The sequence below is a fragment of the Phycodurus eques genome, chromosome 4, assembly GCF_024500275.1.
Source record: "Phycodurus eques isolate BA_2022a chromosome 4, UOR_Pequ_1.1, whole genome shotgun sequence".
NCBI lineage: Eukaryota > Metazoa > Chordata > Actinopteri > Syngnathiformes > Syngnathidae > Phycodurus > Phycodurus eques.
Window position 1 is genome coordinate 23,142,612 of NC_084528.1, and position 20,272 is coordinate 23,162,883.

Below are 20,272 nucleotides of genomic sequence, written 5' to 3' on the forward strand. Positions count from 1 at the left end.
GTGATTTAGATCATGCTCAAATCACATTTTAGGATCGGTTTAAGCAGAAATCCAGGTTATTTCAAAGGGTTCACATACTTATTTCTTGTAACATTACAGTTTTGGTTTAAATAATTAAAAACAGACATCAGGTCTGCAACTTAATTATGATAAACATTTCTCCTAATGCATCTGATTAGTGTGTGCCAAAGTTTGTGAATAGTTTCGATTTTCAACTTTTTACCAGAATCTGAACGAAAATATAACTCACAAATTCCATAATGAATTCCAGCTTGAGGACTTGTTAGTCTACAACAGATTAAAACTAATGATATTCATAATAATTAGGAAGTGCGCATGAGGAGTGTGCAAGTGGCAGTCAACTGTCCACACGATGAGGAAATGAAAGTTAACTTCAAGCAACGCTGTGAGAAAAAAAACCCACTACTTGTTACTTGTTAGTTTTTCAAAAATATTAATATTGCTCAACTTCGCATGCAGTCACAAGAGAAATGCAAAATACATCACCAAGACTGTCAAAACAAAATGTTATGTTCATTACTATACTTCAGTACCTAACTCGCCTTAGTGCTATGATCGTTATATTTAAATAACAATACCAATACTAATGACTGATTCAGGTAAAGTTGATGAAACTCGCCTGCATCAAACATCTCAGAAGTGAAGTTTTCCTGACTTGATGAAGAGGACGATGAAGAAAGTGTCGCTCAAGTTCCTCTTCGTCCAACCGTATTTATTCAGCTACAAATTTGATAAAACAATAACAATAATAATAATGCAAAATAACAAATAAAAAAGCCATGATTTAAATCCAGAAAAGCGTGCAGCACGTGAAAGACGTCCTCATGGTCGTTTTTCCTCTTCAGTGTTTCGAAAAGACGATCAACAGCTCCCTCCAGTGGCCCAAATATGTACTACACCCCCCAAGAAGCCAGTTGCGACGTCACAAAAACTGCCTTTCATTTCATTTCAAACAAAACATCGTTTTTACACACGAATAACAATAATGATCAGAATAAAAGTGCTGAATTGTACAGAGCCCCCCAGGCATGAGATTGGAAGGGGGGGGGGGGGGAAGCATCCATCATCCATTTATTTTGTCAAGCAGGCTACCTAAGATCTGTCGTTTATAATTTAATATGAACAATTGATATCAGGGTATTGTGGACCTGTGTCAAAATCGACCAGGAACATACTATGTGGGTATGAATAATGAACATTATATACAGAAGATGCGCTCCATTTGCTTACATAACTGTCCAGGAATAATTTTAATATTAGTTTGTATGTTATGCCAACATTATACCTACTTCATGGGCACAAATTGATATTTTGAGAGCATGTTATACCTAATTCGTGGCCACAATTTAGTATTTCGTGGCCACAAATGAGCATTTTGTGCCCAGGTTATATTGTGAGCACAAATATCACCAGCCCCCCCCCCCCCCGTTATGTCCGGGGTTCCGTAGAACTGCGTCGGCCGGCGACGCCGCAAATGTGCGCGCATTCAAGTCAAAAACATTTCAGCAAACAGCAGCTAACAACCGCAAAGACACACAAAAAAAACCCGAGACTGGTCGCCATGGATACGGCCAAACATCCCCAGGGAATGAGACGAAGAAGAGGCGCGAGGCGCTCACACGACGGGGTAGCTGGCCAGGTTGGCAATGCCGCACAGGTTGCCACGGTTACGCGCCATCTTGATGTAGCCTTTTTTGCCCCAGCTCTCGCTCCAGCTGTCGGAAACATAGATGTGAAAAGAATTTTTTTTTTAAATGTAACCATGGCGACAGCATCCATGCAATGATGTTACACGATGATGATGTCACACCTGTTCTTGATGATCCAGTACTTTTTGCCCCTGGGTGTAACGCCGTAGCCCACCGCCAGCACGGCGTGGTTGACGTCGTCCTTGTTGCAGTTGGGGTCGTAGTAAATGCCTGGTTAGGTGACAGGGAGGAGGCATGACGTGGCATCACTTGGCATGGCATGGCATGGCGTGACATGATGTGATATGGCCTTCTGCGTTTTGGTGTGATGTGGCATGGCATGACATGACGTGGCGTGACGTAGCAAGCTGTAAACGCTGGCATGACGTGCTGTGAGTGGATGTGATGCTCTGGCGACGTGGCATGACTTGGCGTGGTATGGCCTGGCATTGTACAGCATGGCACAACGTGACGTGACATGGCCTGGCATAATACAGCATGGCACGACAAGATATGACATGGCTTGATGTGACTTAGCGTGGCGCGACCAGATGTGAGGTGCCGTGCTGCGTTCACTGACCTCTCTGGTAGAACTGGAAGGTCCCCTGGGAAGCGTCGATGCCGACAGAGATGGGTCCGACCTTGAAGAGCGCCACAGCCAGGGCGTGCTCGTTGCCTTCGGGAATTTCCTTGTAGCTGCGGCACTCGGCCGCCGTGCCTGACGAGTTGTAGCGGCATATCTGCGCCTGCGGGGGAAACAGCGCAATTCAAGATCTCCGGAACCCGAGAACACATCCATCCATTTTCAATACCGCTTGTTCTTACCAGGGTTCGGGTGCAGCTGGAGCCTATCCTAGTGGACTTTTGGCAAAAGAGCGCTCACCTGTCCCACGTAGGGGTAGGCCTCCTCCGAGTCGATGCCTCCGTTGTCCCTCACGTACTTGAAGGCGTTGGTCATGTATCCTCCCCCGCAGCCGCTGTTCTCTGTCACACAGTCCACCAGGTTCTGAGGACTAAGGTCCCGCAGCTCACCCGTGGTCTTGGCCAGTTGACCCTCCAGGGCCCCCGCTGAGCTGAAGGCCCAGCAGGAGCCGCACGAACCCTGAGCAAAGAAACCATACAAACAAACATCTTCGCTTATTTTTATTATTACTGATACATTTCTACCTACTTCATTTCTACGACACGCAAATATATCGAGTCAGTCTGATTCGATATATTTGCATTCTTCTGTTTGTCCATTAGGTGCCAGAGTTTCACCACTTGAAATATATTTGTATCTGTAAGGCTTTCTGGACACAGTACTGTTTATAGACAATGTATACAAATTACTATACTAAACTATATCTAAACAAATTCTTATTTATTATTATTACTATCGTTATAATTATTATATTATTTAAAGAAGCTTTTGCATTTTTATAAAATTGATTTAAAAACTAAGGAAGAAATAGTCACATTTTTTTATTTTACGCGTCGTAAAATAAAAAAATATATAAATCTGGAAGCAAAATTACTACCACTGTCAAACTTTACATCGATTCAGTCTGATTAAGGTTCTTGAGTTTTTCCACTGAACAGCAGCGTTTCACTGCTTGAGATATCATCTTTTCTAATCTTTTTGCATGATCATAAAAATGTATTCTCAAAATGTAGGCATGAAGAAGTCGTATGCATAACCTAATATGCTATTTTATGCATTCTTTTAAAAAAATAAATTATCCAGAGGCATCTACTACCTCCAGCACCGGTGTCAAACTCAAGGCCCGGGGGCCAGATCTGGCCTGCCTTATAATTTTACGTGGCCCACAAAAGTACATTATGTATTAACTTCCATGATTCTGCTAAAATCTGCACCAAAATTTCAAATGGTCATACGTAATGACTAATACGTTGAGATATAGCATTTTTGGTTACTAAACCCCTTTTTACAGTAACTTGAACAATAGTTGAACCAACAATGATTCTTGACTTCTGATTTCAAAACGAGTTATCGATCAATTTGTTGTGTATGTATAATATTATGAGGAGCGAATTCAATATTTATATGGTTTCACAATTACAATGGCCATAATGTAATGTTTAAGAACACAATCGAGCTACCATTTAGAAATCTGCACGTTATTTATCTATTCATGGTATCATGCGTGATGATGACATCATTTGTGATTTTTGCGCTTGCAACTTTGAGAGTCGCAACCTGACCTGGTCTTTGACGGGTGTCACCATGCCCTTCTCGCGGTAGTCCACCAACTTGGGTAACGCGTAGGCCTGCTGCTCCGGACTCACGGTGAAGCCGCGTTCCCTCGTCATGGGGATCTCCAAGCCCGTCATCTTTTCCACCACTTCCTCCGACGTCTGCGCCGACACCAAAATGTCACATCCCACGACTCCGATGTAGACGTCTGTTGACTTGTCGCTTAATTTCTCACCATGTCTCCCAGGTGGTTCATGCCCAGCTCGTACGAGTGTATGCCCAGCGCCGCCTCCTGGTTGTGGGCCTCGATCATCAGCGCGTTCTTCTCCCAGATGGCCCGTCGGATGCCCTCCTCGTCCTGGCCGAAAGTAAGTGGACAGAGAGTGATTGACAGCTGGGATGAGGTGTCCAGCATGATTCGATATTTATTCTATTGTCCAGCAAAAGGTCATACTAGAAGGCCAAAAGTGACACTAATAATGGAAAAAAGGTTACAAATGAGACACAAATGTTCTACTAGTGTGCCGAATTGTCTTACTGGTGAGACAAAATGCATACTGGTGCATGGACCTTTAGCTGAACAACAAGGAGATCGAATAAATACTCAATTTGTTTTTCCATACTATCAAGACACTTCATTAGGTACACCATCTCATCACATTTAATGCAAAAATTCTGCGTTCACTGACGTAAAAATGCTCACTTTTGCTTGACGCCATCGACTAGACTGTATCATACATGAGCCGTTTATAATATCTTGACTGCCTTATTCATTCAAAGAAAGCATTGTTATTTTCATCCTATTGGAATTGCTGTTTTGGGGTCTCAACATGCCTGAAAACTCCTCCATTTTTGCATGTACTGTATGCTGGTGAAAATTGTTTGTTTCAGGGGTTCCCAACAAGAAACCCCAAAACTCACTCAGTTAACCACCGACAGTAATTTCATCGACTGTCAAGAAATTGAGTGGACAAATGTATCATGAAGATTTTTGAAAAGTAAAAAAAAAGAAAGCCCCCGACACCAATTTCACTGATCGAAACAAACAAAAAAAAGTCTCAAGAAGCCATATACCCAAAATTGAACAGAAAGTCATCCATCTTGGCTTGAAGCAGCCATTTTGGGTGAATTCCAGTCATCAAAGTGAGCTCCAAGCAGAAGCAGAGAAGATGGGCAACAGATGGATGACACTAAATTGCCAAGTTCTTTTTTGCCTTTGCATGTAATGTGTGCAGAGCATGGCATCAAAGTCAACATTCGCCATGAAAAAGAGGGTGCAAACGTCCGTTCATTGCGTCTTGGTGCGCTAATTTTGCATCGGATGTCATTCGATTGCGCACCCAATAAGTGACCTCGTCATATTAGTGGGATAAAAAGTCAATGGTGACTTGAGCGAAGCAGGCAAAGTAAGGCAGACAAATTGAAAGTCATCCATCTGGGCAAATGGGTCAAATCGACATTTTAATTAGCCACAAACGGCTCGTTGATGCCGTAGCCTGGTTTCTTTAATCAGGACGATTAAAAGCAGATCAGATCGCAGTCTCGGGACATCCTCCCTCGTTGTTGCCACAAAACATGCCAATTAAAGACTACGCATGTGTGAGACATCGTAACTCTGCTAAACTACGAGCACAGTGAATCTCCGCCGAGTCACCAGTAGACCAACGAGAACATCCATCCATCCATCCATCCATCCATTTTCCGAGCCGCTTCTCCTCACTAGGGTCACGGGCCGTGCTGGAGTCTATCCCAGCTATCGTCGGGCGGGAGGCGGGGTACACCCTGAACTGGTTGCCAGACAATCGCAGGGCACATACAAACAAACAACCATTCGCACTCATAGTCACACCAATTTAGAGTTGTCAATTCACCTACCATGCATGTTTTTGGGAGGAAACCGGAGTGCCCGGAGAAAACCCACGCAGGCACGGGGAGAACATGCAAACTCCACACAGGCGGGGCCGGGGATTGAACCCGAGTCCTCAGAACTGTGAGTCAGGTGCTCTAACCAGTCGTACACCGTGCCGCCCAACTCGAACATAACTACGGTAAAACTACTGGCTGGAAAACTCCCCTATTCACATCATTCCACATATGTTTGTGCTCTTTCTGAATGGCCCGAGATGCCGTCCGGCACGTTCCTTCTAAGGCGCCGTGTTAGCATGACTCGCCTCAGCTTGGCAGCGAACAGCAATGTGATGGAAGATTCCAGAAGCGGTTAGGGCAGGCAGGCAAGGCTATGCCAGAGAAAGCGGAGTGGTAAAACTCTCAAGATGACGCAAAGAAAGGTCTGGATCGCTATTGGCGGTGGTGGAAATGAACAGCTGATTAATTGCTAACAGCTCGCTGCTTAACGTGAGGTGCAGCAAGGTGCCAAATTAAAGTTAGAGTCATTTGTGATATACTGTAGGTATTTAAAAAAATGAGTACCCATGTGTCACCAAGTAAAAAAAAAAAAAAAATCACAAATAAAAATCACTAATAGAATAATAGAAATGTATATTTTGATGACATACACACCAGTGTTCTCCCACTTCTGCCGCATTTTTCCCCCGCCCAAATCTTCTATAAGCTATTTATTTTTCAAGGCTAATGTTGCAGGATGCGTTTGAAATTATATTAGTTTTTTTGCCCACAAAAATAGTATAAAAATAAAAAATAGTATAGTTCGCGGTTGGTTTACAGTTTAAACCAGGGGTGGGCGAACTTTAGGGTTGAAGGGCCACATTTGATTTTTAAAACACACAGATAGGCCATAAAACATATTCAAAACAATGTTCTGTAGGTCTTGAAAGATCCGTCAAATTGCTCTAAAACTGCTGGCTGGAAAAGAATTAATCGAAGCAATTTATCTCGTATTGGCAAATTTTTGAGAGTGGAGCATCGGGATCAATTTGCAGAGCAAAGATGAAGCATGATGAACACACAAAAATAAAAAACAAAAAGACTGACCAAGCCATTGTATTCCCGATCGTGCGTTATCTTCCACTGCTCCCATTGGCTGTCCAGGGTCACCTGATCCAGACGGGCCACAGCCGACACGGCCAGCAGCAACACGCTAACACAACGCTGCCACATCCTGCACACACAAACAATAAACGATATTTATGTTCGATGCTAATTTCTGTTTGCCCTTCTACGTTAGCATTAAGCTAACAGACATTATACGAAATTATATGTTTTGGTTGAACATTTTAGTGTGTGAATACCCAATATTATATATATAATATTCTAGTTTGTTTTATGTGGATGTTTTACAGTAAACTTTAACTGGGCGTGACATAAAGAGTTTATTTGGAGAGCGAGAGTCTTCTTTTCATTTCAAAGTGATGTTATACGATAGCCTGACATTTCTTAACAGCAAGAAAGTGAGAACATACGCTAAGGAATACACTAAATTGTGTTTCAATATGTTTCAGTGTGTGGGGATAAAACTACTAAAATGGTCTGGATATCACAGATTTTCACCTTTCACCGATGGGTCTGGAACGTACCTCCCGCGATAAGCGGGGGTTCACTAAAGTTAGGGGTTAAAACAGGTGAGATAAGTTAAGGGTTAAAGAGCTTAATTAATGTAACATATATGCAAATTTCTGTTAGCCTGTCTATGGCATTTCATATTGTATGTAATGTTTGCCTCTTATTTAAAGAACTGTACAAGCGAGTCTTCTTTTCCTTTCCACAAAGTGATGTTATTTGATAGTCTACCATAACTTGACACCTAAGGCATATTTTAAAAAGTGTGTTTTAATAAGCTCGAGTGTGTTTTAATACGCTTTAAAGGGATAGAACTATACTAAAAAAAAAAAAAAAAGGCAAGATTTTCACCTATCGGAGGTGGGTCTGGAATGAATCCCAAGGCTCAACAGGGTTCACTGCATAGTGTTACCGTAACCATGGTAACCAATGAGGACGAGGTTCTGTGCACTCAGCTAACTAAACACACACTGACTTCTTTCATGTTTAGATGATTCACGCGGTATGAATGTTTGGCACAAATAAGCAATGGTGGGAAACAAAAACAAACAAAAACAAACAAAAACAAACAATCTGTCATAAGATTTGATTATTTTTCGCCTCAGTAGTTGCACTATTAAATTAATAAAGAGTAAAACTATTTTTTGTGCGTGTTTAGAGAAGTTTTTTCCCATTGTGCCAAGTTATCAAAACATGTATTGTACACAATTGATAGCAAAAATTCATTTCTACTTCTGTACTTAAGTACATTTTAGAGTCTGTAGTTTTAAATTATTAAGTATAAGTAAGGTGTGTGAATATTTTTGTCACCTCTTGTGTTAATTAGTCGGTAAACACGGAGAAGGAGACATTTGAAGTCTTCTTAATGTTCCTTGTGTGCAACATCAAAATTTCAAACATAAAAGTTGCCGTACCTTAAAGTCCAGAAGTCCCGTCAGGTTCTGTTCAAGTGGTCTTGTTTTGGAGCCGGGCGGGTCCAATGCACAAGTAGGTCAGCGTCTGGTTTATATGTACTGGATTTTTGGGGAACTACAAGAGCAGTTCGGGGTCCGGGGAGGAGCTGTGCAGAGGAACAAGAAGAAGGAGGAGGAGGAGGAGGAGGAGGAGGAGGACATCTGGTTTCACTCTGAGGGCCAGCGTGATGTCACTTCATTATCCAGGAAGTCTGCTGACACGGCTGGAAAAAAAGCAAGCAGGATTGTAATAGGAGAACATCACGAGTGGTCCTCTTTCAGTTTGTGGATTTAGGACTCATCATAACAACTGCTTAACATTCATTAGTTTACAATGAAAGTTAAAAAAAAAAAAAAAAGACCACTTAAAAATGTTTTGTCTTGTTATTGGAGGAAACTTGCTCAATACACATTCATATTAATATGATTTGCCTTTACTTCAAACACTTACCATACTGTATATATTATATCATCACTGTCGGGCGCAAACCTCCTACGCCCGAATCTGGTCAATTTCGTACTTTTGCACAAATCTTGCTCAGTCCCAACGTGGGTCTGTTATTTGTACAAAATATTGACCAGATAAAATGGCTTGCTCTTTTTGGCAATGCGATTTTAATGGCTGAAAAAACAGGCCTTTTTCTGTTTTTTTTTTCTGAAAAGTAAATGTTTTTTGGGGGCGATACGAGGATTCCTCCTGACGCCAGCACTCACTGGCCACTTCATCAGGACTACACGCACGAGGCAATATGGTTCAATACACGGAAAACGGAAGCTTTTATTCTTTACGTTACCTTTGGTGACTTTTTTCTCGTAAGATTACAACTTTTTTTTCACATTTTTGTTTTGTTTGTTAAAGAAATGCAAATTTCTTCTTGAAATACTACAAGCACAATAATAATCCGTGCTGCAAGCAGCGATTAAAGGTTACCCGCACCCACTTTTTCATGCTGAATCCTCAAAATGGTCAAACTTTGATGCCATGCTCTGCCCAATTGGGTTGGTATAAAAAACAAGAAAAAAATAAACAAATTTCCCATTTGTCTTGGATAGCTACTTCCAATTGGAGTTCATTTAGGAGAATTCCCTGGTTGGAGTTTGCCAAGGTACTGAAATCCGTTGCTTCAAACCAAAATTGCTTACTTCCCGTTAAATTTCGGGGATGGGCGCTTGAGACTTCTCCATGCTTCCTGTTACATGTCCACCAAACGTTGCGTCCATTGGTGAAAGTAGTGTCAGGGGCAGATTTTTCCAAGGGATGCGCTGAGTTTTTTGGGAGGGTTGTGTTGACGACCTGGAAAATACATCCATTTTCACCAGGATTCATTGATAAGGTTTGGGAAATCTCGAGGACTCCAAAATGGACATTCATGCTGCAATGAACGGACCTTGTAGGAGTCTGTCCAAGTGCAAGCCCTTGAAGGAATTTACCAAAAAATGGTTGACTTCCTGGTCAATTTCAGGCATGGCTTCCTAATCTTTTTCATGCATCTTATTAGAATAGGTATGATCGGTGAAATAATATCTTTTTAAAGGCTGACTTTTTGCATTGTATGTCAATGAATGGTGTACCTAATGAAGTGTCCAGTGAGTGTATATTTGGCAATGACTGACCGTTTTATAAACCTTCAAATGACATATCCTCAGGTGCTCATCACATAATGGAAACAAGCACAAGACAATCTGGGGGCCGCACGCTATCGTTAGCGCTTCCTCATAGCGTTAGTCACACGCCTGATTTGTACATGAACAACATGAACATGTCTAAATATACATAAACATTGGTCATGTGTGATCTGACACATCGGCCGACATGCGAAACTGGGGCAGTGGACACTTTATTAGGTACGCCTGCTAATGCAGACATTGCACTGACGTGGCTGTTTTGTGACAATTGAAGGCTTTTAATATCCTAACAGTCCTTTTTTTTCTTCAAAATATCTTGTTTTTGAAAAATACAAGTTAATGTAACATGGCTGCTTTGTGGCTGGCCATTTGAAGGTTTTAGTGCAAAAAAGCGATGACACAGCTTCCTGCCTTTCAAGGTCACAAATGACCTCGGCGGTGTTGCAATGCTAGGACGTGCTAAGTGGCGCCCGCGGGACCGCCGTGCTCGCCTTGGGTCATGATTGATGATGCCCCATCTTCATCTTTTACTCTTCTGGAGAGCGAGAGTGTCCTAAAGCTCCTCCAAGATGGCGACAGCACTTTACATGATGAGATGACGTGCGTCGCCATCGATCGGCCGGCAGAGGTGAGGAGGTCGCAGCCTCGGTGTGAATGTGTGTGCGTTCGATTGAAGGGGGTGTGGCCACAGTGCTGATTTGTTCGCCAATCAGCCACTGAGGTCTTTGCTCCGCTTAGGTCATCTTTGCGTTTGTACAACGGTTTGATAGAGCGAAGATATAAAAAATGAAAATCAATATTATACTATGAGAAAAGAATTAAGATTTTAATTGTAAAAAGTCATTTTTGTGATTATGAAGCCCTTTTCGCCACAATAAGAAAAAAAAAGTGACTTCATGCTCGTAATAATAATAATTTGTCTTGATTTTTTAAAAACTTTATTCTCATAAAAATACAACCCTATTCTAATAATTCAGCGGATTTCTTCTTGAAAAAAGACAACGACTCTTGGAAGAATACCACTTATTTCCCCTATCACACTTTTTTTTCTCCTGAAAAAAATACAACTTTGTTTTGGAGAAGAAAAGTACTTTATTCTCTTAATATTGTGACTATTTACTCAAACAAATAACACTTTATTCTAAAAAAATATATTCTTTGACATTATTCTTGAAAAATATTACTTTTTTCTCTGAATAGTATATCAAGAAATATTACTACTGTTGGAGAAGTCTCTTAAAATTACATTTGTCCCTACTCAAAAAACAATTATTAGCAAAAAAAATATTATTTCTTGATTATATTTGTAACATTTTGCTCACCGCCCCCATAAAAACAACAACAACATTATTCTAAAAATGACTTTTCTAGCCTTTATCAATGAAAATATAGTATTCTTTTCCCAAATAAGATGGTTACATTTCTCAAAAAATATTATTTTTTGAGAAATGTTTTTTTTTTTTTTGCAGAAATACCCATTTCTTAAAAAATACATACACATTTATTATTCTAATATTGCATGTTTTTTCTAGAAAAAATACAGCCTTATTTTAAACTGATTTTCTCATAATATTATGACTTTATTCTTATAGTATGTTTTCTTTTCCTCGTAGCCCAAATACTGCTTCGTCTTGTTCCTGTTCTGACCATCTGACTGTTCTGCCCAGATTGAAGATCAGGTGAAATTTCATCATCTTCTTCACTTTGTCAGGACGCATTTGCTTCCCGTTCCTGAACGACCTGAGCTGGACTCTCGCTCCCTGAGGACCAACAGGTCTCTTACATCACCCAAAAGTCGTCTATATGCTATCCTGATCCATAGGAGCGGTCGCTGGGGACCTTACGTAAGCCGAGCGGCGTTGTTGCTGAGAAGCTTTTCCGACGGCACTTTTCACCGGCTGCTCGCTCGCCAGATTAACGACGGCCGCAGACACCAAAGAGGGGTTTAAGGCTTGTTTGGACTGCAGCGGATTAGAACCGCTTGCCTTTTTCCCCTCCTGACCTCTGATTGTTTGCGACGGTACGTTCCACAAAAACACCAATGGAAAACATCCAATTGACTCTTTGTCCGGAGTACCAGTGATCGGAAAAGTCAGATTACAAATCAAGTCCAATCTCTTTCCAAACATCAGATGGTTGACTTCCAGTCTCGATTTGTCATCAAGACGTGGATTGAAGGATTTGGTGTCGGTCACTGATGGAAAATGTACACAATCATAGATTAATTTCAGTACATTATTACAAAACTAAATTGTGCATATTGCTGGCGTCCAGCGGAATCCTTGTCTCGCCAAAACATAACTTTTGGGGAAATTAAAAAACAAAAAAAACAAAAAAACCTGGCATCTTTGTTGAGCTATGAACGTTCTAGCAAGAAATCTCAACACTTTATCTTGGTAAATAATTTGTAGAAATAACATACCCTCATGGGGACTGACCAAAAGTATACATTTTTTAGATGTTTTTTTTTTTGTTGACATATTAACGTTTCGGCCCGGCGCATACTGACTAATGACTGATTAGACTCTTGAGTATTTTTGAGGTTTTGGGCATAGTTCCTGTTTGATCCAATCGGAGGATGACAAAATCAGACGATACTATTTTCCTGGGATAAGAGAAAACAATGGTAGTCAGATTGAGCACAGTCTATGTTTCGTGAAGAAAGTGGGACATGACTTAAAATTGTATGAAAGAGAGCGCAGCGAAAATATTCTTTGATCAGCCACTGTGTCCGTCGCCTTTGCTGTATGCCTGTTCCGTCTTGCAAGAACATTAAATCATCTTTAATCTTATCCAGGTTTTCTAGACAGGGTTAATCCCCATCAGGAGAGTAGCAAAAGTAGCGGACTTTTTGTGGTTTGTCATAATCATGCAAATCCAAAAACCAAAAGGATTACTTTTACTAAAATCAATGATAAAAGTAGTTGTGAAGCAGCGCCTGCTAGGTGGTAGAGTTAGTAACATACATCAAACAACATATAAACACATTGAGTTGGAAAGGGGGTAACGATGCATCATGGGAAATCCCCACATCAACAGTCTAGGCCTATGGATGCATCACTCGGGGATGATTCAGGAAAAGTCACATCGAAAACTGACAGCTTTAAATACAGAATCAGCTCGTTTGTGACCCGAAACTGGGCAGCATCATGGCCGGCCGCATAAATCTGCTTAATACCGTACGAACTGTACTTTTTTGTTCACTTGTGGACTCGCTGTCCAGATTAAAACGCTAAGAAGATCAAACTGATATTCCAAATGGTTGAAAAGAACATTTTTTTTTTTTTCTCCCACGTAGTCAATACATTTTGTTCTCTTACAAAGGGTCACAAAAACAGTAACAAAAACAAAACATGACAAGACAATCTTCTTATGATTGAGGTCAGTCAAAAAAGAAGCAGACGTCAACACGACACAGAAGCAAGAAGTAAAGTTGAAGGTTCCTTTGAGTCCCAGATCATCATCTTTGAACTGAAATTGTCCTGTGACGTGGAGGAATCCTTAGACTCCAGGAAGAAGTTCTTAGACCTGAAATTGTCCTGTGAAGTTGAGGAATATTTAAAGAGTCCTGGAACATCATCTTAGAACTGAAATTATCCTGGGTAATTGAAGAATCCTTAAGACTCCTGGAAGAACTTCTCCAAAATGAAATTGTCAGAGAGAATTTCATCGAACTGAAACTGCTAAGTTAAAGAATTTGAAGACTCTTGTAAGAATTTCTTCCAACTGAAATCGTTTGGTAAAGTTGAGCAATTCCTCAGACTCTCAGAAACTCCCAACAGGCTGGGATGTTCGTCTTTCACATATTTCACCTTGGAGACAAACGTCCTTGCACTTTATCCTGGACACCGTCATCCTTGACCTTGAGCTTATTCCTGGAGAGAATGTTCCAGATAAAATTGTAGAGACACCACATTTCTACTACTTCAGTGTTTATACAATTTGATACGGCTCGTAACTTTGTGTCTTTAAGACAAAATTCTGACACACGAGGTGGATCTACTTTGTTTTTGACCCGAATGAGATTTGTTGTTTGGAGTGTCATTCTAGTTAGTATTTTTCTTCCAAATTTGGAAGGATTCCAAATCAGGTCAACATGTCTATTCTGTGTATGATTGTTAAAGCAAAATAATGAAAACTGTGGTTGTGTTACAGAGCTTTGAGGGACATCCAAACGTCCCGGAGCAAATTAATCATTCCGCCGTCATTCCCAGTGGAACTGACTTTGTATTATTATTTTTTTAATCATCATCCAAGAGATCCTGTTGAGCCTTTCTAAATGTCTCTTCTGTGTCACGAGAGGAACAAAGCAACTCATTTCCAGAACACTTGGAAAGTTTCATTTCCCAAATGGATTGATCTTTTTAATTGGCGTTTTGCAGCCAGCAGGCAGGCTTTGAGTGAGGTATCACCCCGGAGAATTCATCAGCCAACTTGTTTCAATCATAGGCAGCCTTCCAAATGGACCCGCTGGAACCAAGATGGAGGTTTCGGGAGCGTCTCGGGCCGTTTGTGATCTCGTCACGTGCTGTTATTTTAACCAATAGACCGCTGAGGCTCCGTTTCACCTGCGCCGTAACCGCACGACCTCAGTATATTTTTAGGCTGCGAGACTAAATCGTCTAGCTTTTAGATAAAAAATCACTACACCGACTGTGACGAGCTGCTAGCTTCTATGAAAAGAAGCACCAGACACTGCACCCGAGCATTCCCAATAAATGAGGTAGAGCGTATCACTCAAATCTTTCTATGACATCAGGAAGTGTCCAAACCAGTATTTTAGAGTTTTGGGGGGCCCACGTATCACTCTTTTTGAAATAACTGTAGAAATAATAATAATAATAATAATAATACAAATAATAATAATGCATACTACTTATATAGAGCATTTCAAGGCACTCAAGGATTGCAGACATTAATTCATTCACTCCACAGTCACATCTGGTGGTGGTAAGATACTTGTGTAGCCCGGGGGCATTCTGACGGAAGCGTGGCTGCCATTCTGCGTCTACGGCCCCTTCGACCACCACCAAACATCCAACCACATTCATTCATAGGCAATGTGGGTTAAGTGTCTTGCCCACGGACACAACGATGACATGCGCATGTAGACACAAAGGGATGAAATAAAGTCTTACCCCCACAGCTTTAGCAGTGAGTTTTCCAACAGTAAATGCTGTGTGCTTCTTCAACCTCAGTAAGTATCAGAACCGAGATATAGGGGTTTGTTGGTGGTCCAAAGATTGTTGAAACTTGAAATGACGTTTGATTGAAAGGTCTTACATATATAAATTCAGTTTTACCATCTTTCGTATAGGTGAGCTTTTCAAGGGTACCAACTGTGCCAGTCTACGATGTCAGAAAGTGCTTGGACCGGGATTTGGGTTGTTGGGTGTCTATAGATTAAAGGCAATTCTACTCCTACATTCTTAGCAACACCGTCCTTTCATGAAAATGGAGAGTAGCTAAACAGGAGAGTAGCTAAACAGCGTTTATGTGGGTATTTGTCGATGGATCATCATAGTTCTGTCTGGAAGACGAATGTGCCTATGAGCAAAGCACAAGAAAAAGAAAAAGCAGCAGCATGCATGCAGGGCGGAAGAAAAATAAAGTCATTCACGCACCCTTGCATCTAATCACATCATGTCGGTGTGCACATGTGCCATCATGTTTGCCGGGATTACTTTGGATTCGGAGGCGGCAGAGAAAACCCCCCCAATCACGCACACCCAAGTCACACAACAAGCTGCCGACACACATTCATAATTTTCCTGACGCTTGATCCGCCACATGCTGATCTGCCTCCGACTTGGCTCTGCGGGGGGATTAGCAGTCGGCATGCCCTGGCTACGCTGCACCCCTGGCCTTTAATTCATATTTTTAGATCTGTGAAAGCGCTGATGTGCACGAATTAAACACGTGTGTGAGCGTGAGTGTATGTGTGGTGGTCCATATGATATCAAACCTCATTAGAGAAGACAGCAGCTGTGGCCTGATCATGGATTTAAAACCTAAAAGGTCCAATTCTTCGCGTATTAACGCCATTACTTTCAACATGGACTAGCCTCCATTCATGAAGATGGGATTTCCATGCCTCTCTAAAGGTCTGATGTTTCAACATCAAAGAGGAATGCCACACATTTGGAGGTGATGACCAAGCCCCATTTATTTCACGCTGCCTGCAAGTTCCTACCTACTTCTTGGCTTGCTCAAAGTAGAGCTGGGCAATTAATCAAATTAACACATTTTTCAAAACCTATTTTTTCGGGGGCTTCCGTAGTTCTGCTGATGTGCACTGCCGACACTAACGACATGGCTGTGAAAAGAGTGGCGCTAGTTAACAAAAGCGATTTGATCACTATACCCAGTGACTTTTCCGACCCTCTACAAAGAAGGATGAAGGCCGAGGCAGGGACTAATCCCCACGTATAATTCATCTTTCTTTAAAGAGGCGGAGCCTACGGATGGCAGCAGGATGGCCAGATGTTACTGGCAGCCTTTACCTCCTTGTGCACAACCCCCACCGCCTCACCTCTCCACTCACCCCACCCCCAACAGCATCCAGGACGCGCTGTCGTCTCTCAGCATGCTAGGATGACGCTGATGTCTCAGCACACGCCTACGGAAGCGCTGGATACGTGGGTTTGAAGACATGGCTCATGTCTGTCTGCTGGACAGCCTGCTGGACGGGTGTGGAAGGGGGAGAGTGGGGTGGGTACAATGTGTCTTACATGGTGCTGAGAATTGTAGTATTGAAGTATTGTAAGTGTACTGTACAAAACCATAAAAAAATGACCACTTTAAAAAAAAAAAAGAAAAAAATGAAACACGATACAGTGTATTTCATCGCAGTTCATATAATCTTGATAATGTAACTGCTTGGTGAGCCCGATTAAAGAAAAGAGTGAACCGTATCTGGCCCGCGGGTCATACATTGCCCATCTCTCTATTAGTGTCTACTATGCAGAAAATGAGTCTTTTCTGAGTCTGAGTCTCAAACAACAAAGCACATTTGCTTTCCCAGTTGAGATTTTTCCGTTTTCTTTCATGAAGCACAACGCTGCCGTGTGCACTTTTGTGTGCGAACATTTTGTGTGTGCGTTGCATGTTCACGTTGAGACTAATTGGCTCCCTATTGAGTCGTCGAGTCTTTAGCTGACTGCTAGTTGTTTGAAGATCCCGACAGAAAGGTGAAAGTTCACCATTACGTTTCTAACTCATAATTCCGGCGAGTCTAATTGAGCTCCACTGGATTTGTCGACCGAAAAATGGAAACCCACCAGAGAACATTCGGACTCGACTCGCCCTGAATATGTCGAAATTAAATGCTAATGTTATTAAATGTTCCTTATTACAAGTAGATGGAGGCCATCATCATTTCCTGTAACATTAGTGCTGTATAATCAATAACATTAATAATATGATGTATTTATTTATTATTTTTATGATAAATCAATAACCTTTTTGCATGAAAATGTGTATTTTAGGGGTCTGGATGACGACCACCCAAACCTCACTCAGTAGCGCCCCCTGAAAAGGGAGGGGGGGAAATGACCAGTTTTAACCCATCAACACAAAATGTGGAGGACATGTCTGTCATAACAGGACGCACAGAAAAGTCTCAAGAAATCATGTCCAAAATTAACCAGGAAGTCGAAGCAGCCGATTCATGGTCAATTTGGATATTCACACGAATTTAAAAAAAATTTGGCCCCCCAATTCAGTTTCACCAGTCGACATGAAATTGGGTCAACACGTTTGTCACAACAGGGCACATGAAAAAGTCTCATACTCAAAATAGACCAGGACGTCAGCCATTTTAGTTTGAAGCAGAATTTTAGGATCAACTTGACCATTCATTGGAATTCCAAAATTTAGTCCCCAACATCAGTTTCACCAATTGACACAAAATTGGGTAGACGTGTCTATCACAGCGGGACGCATGCAAAAGTCTCAGACCCATTCCCCAAATTGACATTTTGGTTTGAAGCAGACGATTTATGGTCAATTTGGCTAGTCACACGAATTAAAAGAAATTAGCTCCGACACCAGTTTCACCAATCGACACGAAATTGAATGAACATGTCTTAGCATGTCGCACAAAAAAGTCTCAGGGACACATGCCATTTAGGTTTGAAGCCGCCATTTTTGGTGAATTCCAGGGCTCATGCTTTGACGAACTCCCATTAGCGAAGTTCAAATGATCCATTTTGTGTGCATACACAATAAAAAGGGAGGTCTTCCCTGCCAGGGAGGCCTTCCTGGCAGGACACGCCGCTCTGGACGGGACCGAGGCAGAATCCAACCCCGAGACTTGGCTGTCCGAACTCTCGCCGCGGGCTGAGGAGGTAATGTAGCGTCTGGGCGGCTCGCCAAGGCGCAAATACAAAACATCCACAAATAAAGTCGTAAATCCTCTCAGAGCTGACAGCTTGGGGATATTTCCGCCTATATTCTGATTATCTCTCCCACCATCACGGACGTGTCTGATGCTCAGAGATGCTAGAAACATAAGAGAAAAGGCTCTTTTATGCACAAATACTGCTAAAATACTTGATAGACGAAAGTGGAGGGTTTGGTTGAAAATTTGGGTCTTTAAATATACAATATTTTAATTTAATTCGCTTTGATTTATGTGTTGGTTTTACACTTAACTAAAGCTTGTGTGGGTCGGTGGGTGGGTGTTTGGGGGGGGGGGGGTAATAAAACATGTTTTTTTTTTACATGGTCCCTATATTGCAACTGAGATCATCATATTCAAACTCGTTAAATGCGAATCAGCATACATCTGCCACCATTTAAAGTACCGATGATTTACCCCAAATTAAGTTCAGCTGTTCTAGTATGGACGGCACGGTGGACGACTGGTTAGAGCGTCTGCCTCACAGCTCTGAGGACCAGGGTTCAATCCCCGGCCCCGCCTGTGTGGAGTTTGCATGTTCTCCCCGTGCCTGCGTGGGTTTTCTCCGGCCACTCCGGTTTCCTCCCACATCCCATCCTTAATTGACGACTCTAAATTGCCCGTAGGTGTGACTGTGAGTGCGAATGGTCGTCTGTTTGTATGTGCCCTGCGAGTGGCTGGCAACCAGTTCAGGGTGTACCCCGCCTCCTGCCCGATGATAGCTGGGGTAGGCTCCAGCACGCCCGAGACCCTAGTGAGGACAAGCGGCTCAGAAAATGGATGAATGGATGTTACGTTCTAGTATGCTTTTCTTACAGCATTTCCACAGCATCAGAGGGATCTCATTGTTCAAAGGTATCAGTCAGGAGAAGGGCACAACTAAATTTCCACACTATTACTGTAAATACACCATGGAACACAGTAAACAAAGCCATCATTAAGTGGAGAAAATATGTCACAACCATGACATTACCGAGAAGTGGACGTCCTTTGAAAAGATGACAAGAAAACTGGTCAGATAGCTGCCAAGTAGCCGACAGCAATATTGAAAGATCGCCAGGAATTTCTGGCAAGTACTGGCTTTTTAGCCACTCATCGGCGTCATATACAGTATTAGGGCTATGGGTTAGGGTGGCAAAAAAAAATATCTTGAAATCTCTGAAATGCAATCTAAGGTTGAACTTGGCCGTAAGTCAAAAATGTAAGTTTGTCAAAAACACAACACTAATCATAATCAAAATAACATTGGAACTATTACCTACTGCGAACCATGGTGGTGGCAGCTTCATGCTTTGGGGCTGTTTTTCTTTGGCTGGAACTGGGACCTTAGTCAAGGTGGAGGGAATTATGAACAGTTCCATCAAACATCTGTGGGGCGATCTGAAGAGGGCTGTGCATAGGAGAATCTCTCGCAATCTGAAAGATTTTGAACATTTTTGCAAAGAAGAGTGTGGTAAATACTTCCACATCAAAGGTCCCACACTGGTAGATATTAGTTTGACTGTGTCCATATTTATGCAACCAGGTTATTGTACCATTCCCCCCCCCCCCCCCCCCCCACAATTGAATTGTACAGGTTATAGTTTACATTGCATTTTAATATTCATCACATTCCATTTTTATATTCATCAACTGGAATCCAACCGTCTACTGCCACGACGTTTATATTCGTCAAGTGTTTTTTTTCAATGGGTAGGAATGGAAGAGGGTTTCACACAGCTTGTCTGTGAAACTCAGGTTTGAAAACCACAAAAAGACACCAGCAGATGGGAGCGATACATGACTTTGGATTTCAGATCAGCACAGCTTTTGAATCGGAGATCAAGATTAGGAGGTGAAGCTTGGCTTGTCACGTCAATTATGAGGGGGAGAAATGGCAACACGTTGGAAGCCGGATAAGCTTAGGCAC

General features: G+C 41.9%; 1 protein-coding gene across 1 annotated transcript; it reads right to left on the reverse strand.

The window, feature by feature from the left end:
* Positions 1–712: 712 nt before the first annotated feature.
* On the reverse strand, positions 713–8,419 carry ctsk (cathepsin K). The gene is made up of 8 exons (XM_061674706.1): positions 8,298–8,419; positions 6,859–6,985; positions 4,142–4,264; positions 3,915–4,067; positions 2,593–2,811; positions 2,290–2,455; positions 1,832–1,940; positions 713–1,736 (listed from the first exon to the last, which is right to left on the reverse strand). Exons 2-8 carry the CDS (start codon positions 6,982–6,984, stop codon positions 1,637–1,639), a joined length of 996 nt encoding a protein of 331 aa, XP_061530690.1. The 5' UTR covers position 6,985; positions 8,298–8,419; the 3' UTR covers positions 713–1,636.
* Between the last annotated feature and the right edge of the window lie 11,853 nt (positions 8,420–20,272).